This window comes from Arachis ipaensis, chromosome B03 (genome assembly GCF_000816755.2).
Source record: "Arachis ipaensis cultivar K30076 chromosome B03, Araip1.1, whole genome shotgun sequence".
Lineage (NCBI taxonomy): Eukaryota > Viridiplantae > Streptophyta > Magnoliopsida > Fabales > Fabaceae > Arachis > Arachis ipaensis.
The window spans coordinates 24,711,086-24,721,290 of record NC_029787.2 but is presented as its reverse complement, the minus strand read 5'-3'; the positions used below and the strand labels follow the sequence as shown (position 1 = coordinate 24,721,290).

General features: G+C 35.8%; 1 protein-coding gene and 1 long non-coding RNA gene across 7 annotated transcripts in view; one reads left to right on the top strand and one right to left on the bottom strand.

Moving 5' to 3' along the window:
* The window catches only part of LOC107630027 (serine/threonine-protein kinase dst2), a 15,310-nt gene extending 5,426 nt beyond the window's left edge, over positions 1-9,884 (bottom strand). For 4 of the 6 annotated variants that reach the window (XM_016333032.2, XM_016333031.2, XM_016333030.2 and 1 more), the window contains exons 1-11: positions 9,052-9,883; positions 8,837-8,925; positions 8,652-8,759; positions 8,008-8,115; positions 7,665-7,755; positions 5,315-5,367; positions 3,018-3,080; positions 2,224-2,268; positions 1,769-1,804; positions 1,142-1,197; positions 54-135 (exon numbers count right to left, since the gene is read on the bottom strand). In XM_016333032.2, the coding sequence (XP_016188518.1) occupies positions 54-135; positions 1,142-1,197; positions 1,769-1,804; positions 2,224-2,268; positions 3,018-3,080; positions 5,315-5,367; positions 7,665-7,755; positions 8,008-8,115; positions 8,652-8,759; positions 8,837-8,925; positions 9,052-9,808 (1,488 nt within the window). In that variant the 5' untranslated portion in view covers positions 9,809-9,883. Of the gene's footprint in view, positions 1-53; positions 136-1,141; positions 1,198-1,768; positions 1,805-2,223; positions 2,269-3,017; positions 3,081-5,314; positions 5,368-7,664; positions 7,756-8,007; positions 8,116-8,651; positions 8,760-8,836; positions 8,926-9,051 lie in introns of all 6 variants that reach the window. The other 2 variants (XM_016333029.2, XM_016333028.2) reach the window with 1 other exon arrangement.
* LOC110270042 lies at positions 347-959 on the top strand. The gene is made up of 2 exons (XR_002359041.1): positions 347-605; positions 746-959. It is a non-coding gene; the product is annotated as an uncharacterized LOC110270042 (long non-coding RNA).

Here is a 10,205-nt window from a genome sequence, read left to right as displayed (position 1 = left end):
GTGGCCCCCACCACACATATAAGTAACTGATAAAAAATAATATTATAGCATACCTTCAACATCTCAGATGCAGTGGGGCGGAGCCGAGGCTCTTTGGTCAGGCACTTCGCAACAAAATCATGAAAATATAGAGACCTGAAAAGGAACATCAAATTAAACCAATATCAAGTTGTCATGTTCAAAGATATCATAACTGAATTAGGATATGGACATTGCCATGTGATAATAGCACATTAATTGTAATTTTTAAATAGCTCAAATGATCGGGGTATATATACTAACTAGTGCCCTGGTAATCTATGTAGAACATAAGGCGGCAGACCAACTTCGTACTCTCTCTCTGTATGAGCAGGAAAATAAAAGGACATAATAACATTAAGAGAAGAAATTACAATGAATTTGGAAGATTAAGAATTCTTATTGAAAGAAAAACGTATTGTTAATCCTTAACACATGATAGCATACTTCCATTTATATGAATGTTCAAGATTTACATGAACTTAAAATCCAACTTAATTAGGTCAACTGAGGAGGTTCTTCCTTATAGAAAAAGAATGTATCTAGCATGCAACTAGCTAAAGAGGGCACAATATAAGTCGCTCAAGGTAGAAGAGGCTCAAGTTCTCACTTTTATCATACAAGCAGTTTATTTTCTTTTTTCCCTCTCTGAGGCCTTGAGGTGCTCTCATAAGTTTATCCCATCTGAACCGTAAAAGTAATTCTTCTATGACTGTGGGAGCACAAGGGTTATATAGTTTCCTTACCAGAGTTGACTACATAAACTTTAAGTTTAATACATCCTCATTTTAGGTGATCAAAGTTTAATGGCATCTTAATCAATCAATCCTTACACGCTCTCACTTCTTTCCCCTCAAATTTTATATTAGTAAAATAAGCTTGTTCAACAGAGAGTACAGAGTACAAGGGCAAAAGTTTTGCAGCAACTTAGTGGTGATTTATAAAAGCCAACAGAAGCACAACATATAATATAGCACATAGAAAAGAAAATTCAAGATCAATATTACTATCAAAACAAAAGATAGCATTCTAAATCAATACACAACCAACAAGTAACTGTTCTAGTTTACTGCTTCACTAATAGCAGAGAGTATATCTAGGATATTATAGTAAAGAAACAAACCATTTTTCTTTATCCTCAAGCATTGGAGCTGGCTCAATGGATATCATGAATAAAACCTATGAAGAATAATAAAGGAAAGATCATCATACACTTAATCCAAAGAATCACGTGTGTGGCATGTGTCACCCATCATACTGTTTAGCCAATTAAGCTGATGTATTACAGACTTTAGAGGCATACAACTTATAAGGTGTTGCCAGAAATTTTAATGTGATTGGAAAGAAATTGGAAATTAAATATTTCTGAAAGCGGATTCTGTTAAGCTCGCATAACAGCAGAAACTACCAAAACATTTGTTCTTTCACACTCATGAAGCTAGTTTGTGAGAGTGTATGGGAGAGAGGAATTCTGGGTCCTTTCATCGCTAATTAATTATTCATCCAAATAACTCACAAAATACAGCCTAATGTTTACATTCCTTATAATTCATAGCATTTATGTTTCTCCTCCCTGATTTACATACTCAAAGCTTCTCCAACTGACAGACTTGTAACAGTAACACTTAATCTTCCACACTTTATGTGAACTTCAACATAAATACAAGTTAAACAACAGCTAAGAAAGAGTAGGAACATAGAGATTAGATATTTCTAATACAACAACATTCAATATCAATTTAGCACTAACCCTCATCGGATGCACTGATGATCTTGGAGGAACTCCCTGAAAATTATGATAACAAAATTTAACCAAATCCAAGCATGAGGATCAGCAAAATTTGTTTAATATCGCATCAGTATAAATAAAGAGAACTACCATAAGACTTCAATTTAAATACATGAGTTAATACCATAAATAACAAGATATGGATGAACGTGATAATATAACCTCATAACAATAATTCTTTCTACATAAGATCGAAAAATATTTAATATATTTAAACTAACATGCTTTGTACCTCAACCACCTTAGAAAACACCCCAAAACAAACACAAAGTATTAACCCAGTAACAAATATCTTATCTTACAGAAGGTGATAGGAAAAGGAGAAAAGGGTAAGAGGAAAACTCAAATGAACACAGTGGATAAACTAACAGCTCACTTGGAAACAAAGGAAATTAAAGCAGAGATTAAGTATATACCTCAGCCATTTCAATCGCAGACACACCAAGAGCCCAAACATCTACCTGGAGAAAATGTAATAAATAAAATGATATTATGTATAGCCATGCCCAATATTGAAAAAGAGAGAAAGTGCTATTTATCTTGACACTAATTAATTATTCTATAAAGAGAAAAACTTTTGAATCAAAATACTATTGATTTCTTGAAAAACCAGTAAGCCAGTTTGGAAACTAACAACATAAACGACCTAGATTCCTCTTTATATATCAGTATTTCCAAATATGTACCATATAATCAACATGATCAATGGTTTATATAAATTGCAAGGTGATAGTGGTTGATCATTTGATCTTCATTCTCTCTGTCAGATGGTTTTTTACTTGATCTTCATCCTCTCTACCAGACTCATACTTGCTACCTTGAGTAAGCACACTTATATTATCATCAACTTAGGCATAACCGTATAACACATCCTAAAGTGATAGGCAACTAACTCTTCATTATTTTGCAGACAATATATTGCAATTTCTTATATATATGCCTTCAAAGAATAATACTCTTCAACAACTAATGAACTGTTATCATAAATAGTAAATAATGAGTTCCTATATGACTAATTCCCTGGAAACTGTTAATGTGTCTGTATGATTCTGAAACAGTAACAAGAAAACTAAATAATCCGTCCATCCACTTTACCAATATAATGTAATAATCAAGCATTTAAGCAATACATCAAGAGTAGAAAATGCAATAGTATGAAATACAGATGCATCACGATGAAAACCAGCTTCACAAAATTAAAGTACAATACCTTTCCATCATAGCGACTTTCCTGAATAACTTCTGGAGCCATCCAATGAGGGGTTCCAATGAACTAAAAAGCACATTAAACTAGAACATCAAAAGTCTTGCCATGATTTAGCACTAATAACATGTCTATATAAAAGCCAAAAACTCCACTGACTACAGTTTAAATGCTAAAACTAGTTCTTCCATGATCAGAAAGGAAGATACAAGTTCACATCACTTACCCAAAGCAATTAATTTGATTGAAAAAACTGGAAAATCACAATAATAAGTTGCAAGCATATACTAGGACGGTAAATTTATGTCATAAACAACAAATTAATCAGAAACAATCAAATATTTTAATTGATTTATGCACACTTGTAAGTGAAGTCATTGCCACCGGCAGGTTACAACAACAACAATAGATGGGTCTGCTACATGGATCAAATGACGCTATTGCGCCCTATCGTGTATCATGTATACAGTGAGACTGTTTACACGTAGATCTCCTTTGACCACCTCATGGAAGTTACTGAAGCAGTGTGCAAAAATTAACAATAATACCCTGCTCAGTTTAAGGATGCAATATGACTTATAGAACATATATGTCAATTGAAAGGTAAAGATAAATATGCAGGGGACAAATGTTTATTAACAAAAAGAGAAAAGCTCAAGGGACAGCAATTTTAATGTATATTGGCGAGCACCTTTAGCTAGCAGCCCAACATCTTTAGGTTGCGTTTGTTTCGGACTGAGATTGAGTATTATGTTTGGCGATCAGAGACTGGAATTAAAATTTCATTCTCGAGACACAAAATTTCAGTCTCTTCAGTAAAAAGGGAGACTAAAACTTTAATAACATTTCTTTTCAAAAATACTCTCATTTAACTTTTCGAATTCCAAATCTATTCCTCAGTCTCCATATTTATCTTAAACCAAATATGGTACTAAGACATAACTCAGCTCAGTATATTTTATACCAAGCACAATACAAAGACTTAATTAAGTCTTTGTCTCTCAATTTCTATCTCTCAGTCTCCCTTCCAAATGCAGCCTTAGTTTAGTAGCTCAACACCATTCTTTTAACTAACATTTTTAAATATTGCAGGCTAACAACTGGCCAAAAATAATAAATTGTGTTGGCCCTGTAGCATTGCTCTAACGAAAGGGAAGTGATAGGCAGGCTTAAACTCTAATCATAGTTTTTGATGGCGAATGGCAACTCAGGGTAGAAGGGTAAAAAACCGCCATGAGGTCATAGCAGATGGCGTTGTGGCAAATGGCAGAAATGGAGGATACATAAAAAATATATATAAACTGTATACAAATAAATACTAAAATAATCTACAAAAAATAAATAAAACTACTACAAGATCAAAAAGAAAAATAATATCTAAACCACTAACTACTAATAATTTATCAATAATAACATGAAATTATTTATCCATATTATAACAATCAATATTAAAGATTAAAACTAATATCAAATTGACATAAATAATAACATTAATATAAACTAAGCAGCAGGCAGAACCAATTTGAGGGTTTAGAACGGAAAATAAAAAATTAAAAAAAAATTGAGGGGTGAAAATAGATAAAAGGGGATAATAAAAAACTTGAGGATTCAACTTATAAAGAGGAAAACAAAAAGGAAGCAGCTTAGAGAAGCATATTCAGGAACAGGAACAACGTTCTACATCGTCGTCTTCCTCTGCAAGTCATGGTGCCATCTTCATCAATGTTCCGTGCCTCTGTCATGTTCTATTGCTTCTCATCGTGGTCTTCCTCTGCAGTATCAGTGGCAATGCTGTTGGGGGTGATGCTGTCGGCTCGCAAGTCTTCGTCTTCCTCAAGCAACAGAGAGGGAGGGAGAGTGAACATCAGAGAGTAGAGAGTTTCTGCTATACCTGTATCGGACCCAATGGCTCAGCCACCACCGCCAATCTGGCTGCCATTGTCCAACACCATTTCCGCAACACCAAACGCTTAAGATGGTGGTTAGCCCAAAAAACACCACGCCATAAAGCCATGGAGCTACCATGGCTGCAATTTAAAAACGCTGACTCTAATATGTGTCTGGAACAGTTTATTCAAACATAAAAACAAAAAAAGGTATGTAATCCCTTTACAGGTTGAGCTTATTTTGTTCTAGTTTAACAACTATACCAAAATAAATTCAAATATTGTGGTTATAACACCCAAGTCCATTTTTGAAGCTATCAAACTGAAAAGACATTTGCAAGACTACTAAGACCTAATCATAATGAAAAAGAACATCCTGAAATATCTAAACATTCAAATGATGAACAAAATAACTACCGTATTGCGCTTTGACATAGTCCTTGTCAGCTGTGCAGCAACACCAAAATCCCCTGGTCATTGGCAATGAGGTTTCTTAATCAGTCCATCATTATAAAGTCCGAAAATATTAATGTCTTTGATATGGAGCACTATTTCAACAAAAGGAGAAAGGAAGAAAGCATAGAGCACACATGTACACAGATGTAATCAAGAAAAAGATCATGCAGTCATGTACTACTTTTCAACAATATATGTTCCAATATCTTGTCCCAATCTTTTGCAGAACAGCAGAAGTCTATTCACCAAGCAAGTGCAACCTTGATATAAATACGAAAATCCAGATCATAAAATGTGTAACAACTAATTGAACGAATCAAACAGACATAAGAGCAGTAATGTCAGTGTCACTGGTTAATTTCATAGTATACATAAAAAGCCCGACAATTATAAGTGGAAATTTATCAAGAAAAAACATAGATGTTCTCGTTTTGGAAGGAATGTTCAAGTTCCTTTAAAGTCAAGGGAAAGTTCTTTCAATGAAATGTTCATGATAATTAGGTAATCTTTTCAGGGGGAGAAAGAAAGGTAGTTTCTAACAAATAGCTCTATGAAAAGGTGCACAAACACACATAAAGATAAGGCTCAATTTGGTCCCAGAGTTTTCACTCAGTAATCAGTTTGGACCCTAGGTTTTAAACATGCTTGCTTTAGTCCCTGAGTTTTATAACCATGAATTAAGTAGGCCCTTCAATGCTTATGTGTGTAATAAACTGTCACTATGAAAGTTTAACAGCTAGCTCACATAACAAGAAAGGTGTCAAACTAAATTTGGTCTCTTAAGGGACTTAATTTGGCAATGAACTAAATTTTATAAATGTAGATGGCTCAATTTAGTTCACTGAAAGACAAAATTGAATCCCACGCCTTTGGTGTAATGTCAGCAAGCAATTAGGCTGACACAACAGCAGTTAAGTATTTCGTTAACTAGACTGATGGCGAATTCATGGTTATATATTCAGGGACCAAACCAATCATTTGGTGAAAACTCATGGATTAAATTGAGCCTTATCTCCAAACAAACATATTTAGAACTTTTATTATGTATCTTACTCTTACTGGCTTAAGAAAAAAAAAGGCACTAACCCACTTTTCTCCTTTTAGTTTTTATATCTTCCCTAAAAAGAAACTGATTTGTTTATACCTTGATTGAAACTTCTGTCTTTAAACTGAAAAGAGCATTTTCTTTCTTGACAAAAGCTTAAACAAAAACAACATAAAAGCAGTGTTTTTGAGCTTAAGAAACCAAAAACCCTAGATATATCATTGCTGTCCAACATATAATAACTGTAAATTGTTATTATTTATTTATTTTTATTTATGACAAGTGATATTATTTATATATGACTAGTTAAATAATAGCCACTGAATGGATACCATGTTATAATGTGAATTGTATAACTTTCTATAGATGTTAAACATATTAAATTTTAAGCTGTCAATAATTTCAAAGCTTTAACTAGTAAGTAATATTGAAATCTGGAAAACAGAACAGTGTAATTCTTATCTTCCATGAACACTAAAAATAACACTAATGCATTTGGTTAAAGTACCTGTATCAGGTACATTGCAGGTACAGGTAAGCCATGATACATACCGGCAAACAAGTTCTCATGAAAAATAAAACGGGTATAGCAGGGAATAGTGAGAGTGCAGTACGTACAGCAGGATTCACAAACTTAACCAAAGCTAATTTGTTTTCCTTATTCCTCTATGTGCACCCAAAACCCAAAACCCAAAACCCATACCGTAGGCGATTGAAACTTGAAAGTGAGAAGGACACAGGGAGCACAGCAGCAACCAACACCAGAAATGGCGTGGCAATAGTAGTCTCTCCCTCTGGCGACCTCTGCTCAGCCTTCTTCCTTTAGGAATGAGTCTGAATCATCTTTATTTTACTGTTGTCGCATTGGTTTTTTCTACGGTATTTGTTGCTAAATGATTGTTCTTCTGAAATTTGTGGTAAAATGGATGCAATTGTTTTATTTGAGTGCCATGTTTTGCTATAACATTTTTATTTGTTTGTGTTAGAACATTGATGGGAAAGAAATGACGAGATTGAAACTGTTAGAGTTGGAATGCTAAATTCCGTATTTGGGGGAGGAGGGAGTATGACACACTCATACCCAAAGAAATTAAAGTTGTCAAATTCTCTTTCCAAACTCTTAATTAGTTTAATTCAGCACGGGCAACTAGGCATGAAACTTACCAGATTTTTATGTGCTAGGAAAACAATGATAATTACTGATAACATTAACTAAACAAGTAAGAACACCCACTTAATATTAACAAATAAAACTAGAGTACCCACCTAGCTTGACATCTCCTTGTTCAGTTAATAAGATATTTCCGCCTTTAATGTCTCGATGGACTTTGAAAATTGAGTGCAAGTACTCAAGTCCCTTCACAAGATTAAGGAAAGTACATGAGATAAAAATAAACAAAAACAAAATTGCACACTCAAACAGAGAGCAGAAAGCTTGGTTCAAGCAACTCTGCAAGTATTTTATTGTCCAGACTCCAGATTTACATAATTACACAAATCAAAGACAAAATAACATTTAAGCATGCCTTGACAAAGGTTGAAAAAGAAATCATCCAATAGAATATAATCAATAAATAACTCCAACCCTAACTCAGTCAATCAACTATACCTTCAGTGCTTCTCTACAGATATATGCTATTTGACCCTCATCCAGTGCTTCATCAGTCACGCTCATCAGATCAGCAACACTACCACCACCACAGTATTCCATCACTATCTGCCAAAAATCTCAATTGAATATTCAGAGACCATATTTTAACCAAAAATAAAAACCAAACATGTCATTTTTATTTTAAGAGAACGGAAGAGCATCTGTTGAAAATTTGGGCAAACCAATGAGTCCAAATGAAAGAAGCAATAACAAGCAAAAGCCAAACTAGTGAAACTAAAATCCTGCCACACCTCCAAAATAAGTCAACAGCTGATCACCAGGGGGAATCCCAAACAAGCAGCACAAGCACAACATTGTTCACAAAGTCACAACTCACAGAAACTCTAAATGTAGAACATACATAAAGAGTTTCACAGAAGATGTGTCATAAGAGTACAAACAAAATGATAGCTTCTTAGATACGATAGGAAAATGCAAGCAGACCAACACTTGTAATTCAAACAAAATGTGATGTTGGCTAGTATTACCTGAAATGCAAGGTAATATAACAAAAACATAAAAAATTCAAAAAGTACTGCTCACTTAACATTTCTCTATATTATGTGATTGATAATATTAAAACTAAACAGTAGACTTCTTACCCAAAGATACTCTTCTCCTTGGTAGCTCCCAAGATAGCGGACAACATTTGGATGATTACATTGTTGTAACATCTCAATCTCACCACGGATTTCCTCATATCCCTCCTCCTAATCATAATAAACATCATGGTTCATTTACAGCTAGTCAAACTCAAACTACCAACCAGAATGGAACAGAAATTTACCCCTTCAGATAATGATATGACTTTGATAGCAACCATCTCCGATGTCCTTAAATCCCTTGCTTTGTAAACAGCTCCATAGGATCCCTTCCCTGCAATTATCAACATCATTGGAACAAACCACACATAACAATTCAATTAATATCCACAAAACATGATAACTCAAACAATTGCGCAATGAACACAGAAATAAACTTTAATAGCACATCGCTACCTACCAAGTTCATTGAGCAATTCATACTTGGTTGTAGGATCCTCTCTGGTAACACTCTCCGGGATCGAACTCGCCGAAATCTTCGTTGTTATCAATTGCTGCCTCGCATCCTCGTTCTGCGAGGAACCGCTCCCTTTCCTCTGCTTCCCAAATTCTCCCGCCGCCTGCATGCTCGCCACAGCCCTCTCCATCGTTGAACCGGCACCACTGCCGCCGGCGGTCCTACGCACCACGGTTCCGCTTATCGACTCTCTCTCGCTGGATCTCACCGTCGAGCGCACAACGAACGTCCCAAAACCGCCACCGTCGTCGTCGTCATCGTCGTCGTCTCCGCCGACGCTCGCCTGAGAAGAACTCTGAGCCTTCCAGGTCGATCCCGATGGCGAAACCAAGCCGGAAGAAGAAGACCGCTCCCGCTGCCGGCTCCGGTCAGTCTTCACAATCATGGTGCCAAAATCTCCAGCACCTTCGTCGTCGTCGTCGTCGTCGTCGTAATCCATCGAGGCACCGCCTCCGAAGTCCTTGGGAAGGCGCTTGAGGAGTGGAGGGAGGGAGGAGTCTTCGTCGTCGTCGTCGTGGCCGTTCTCTTTGTACACCATTGTCCCGTATAGATCCTCCTGTGACTCCGGGATTCCGGATTTCCGGCGGCGGATTGTTCCGCCGTCTCCGACGTCATCATCGTTGTGGACGACGAAGGTAGAGTATATATCGGATTTGGGTTGGGCCTTCCGGGTTCCGGCAGAGAAGGAGCTCCGATCCATTGTTTTCTGGTGGAAGGAACGAAGGAGGAGAACCAAGCACTACACTTGCTACTTTGCCAGCAAAGACGCGGAATGATTGCTCGTGATGCTTAATGGGCCTTGTTGGGCCTAATTCGATTTTGGGTATATTTGTCGAAGGTTTCAGTGTTTCTTTTTTATTCTTGCAACACAGAAAATCCAAGACCAAAAATATCAGATATCAACTTTCGGGAAAGACGTGGCAAAGGTTTTCTTTTTTATAAAAAAAAAATTTTCATTCAAGGAAATAGCCAAACCGTAATTATAAATTCCAAGAAACATGTTAGATCTAAAACTAAGAAAAAAAAGAGATCATTTTTATATTCAACCATAATATGAGAGAAGACACAGAATTTGATTACAACAAATTTTATGACAG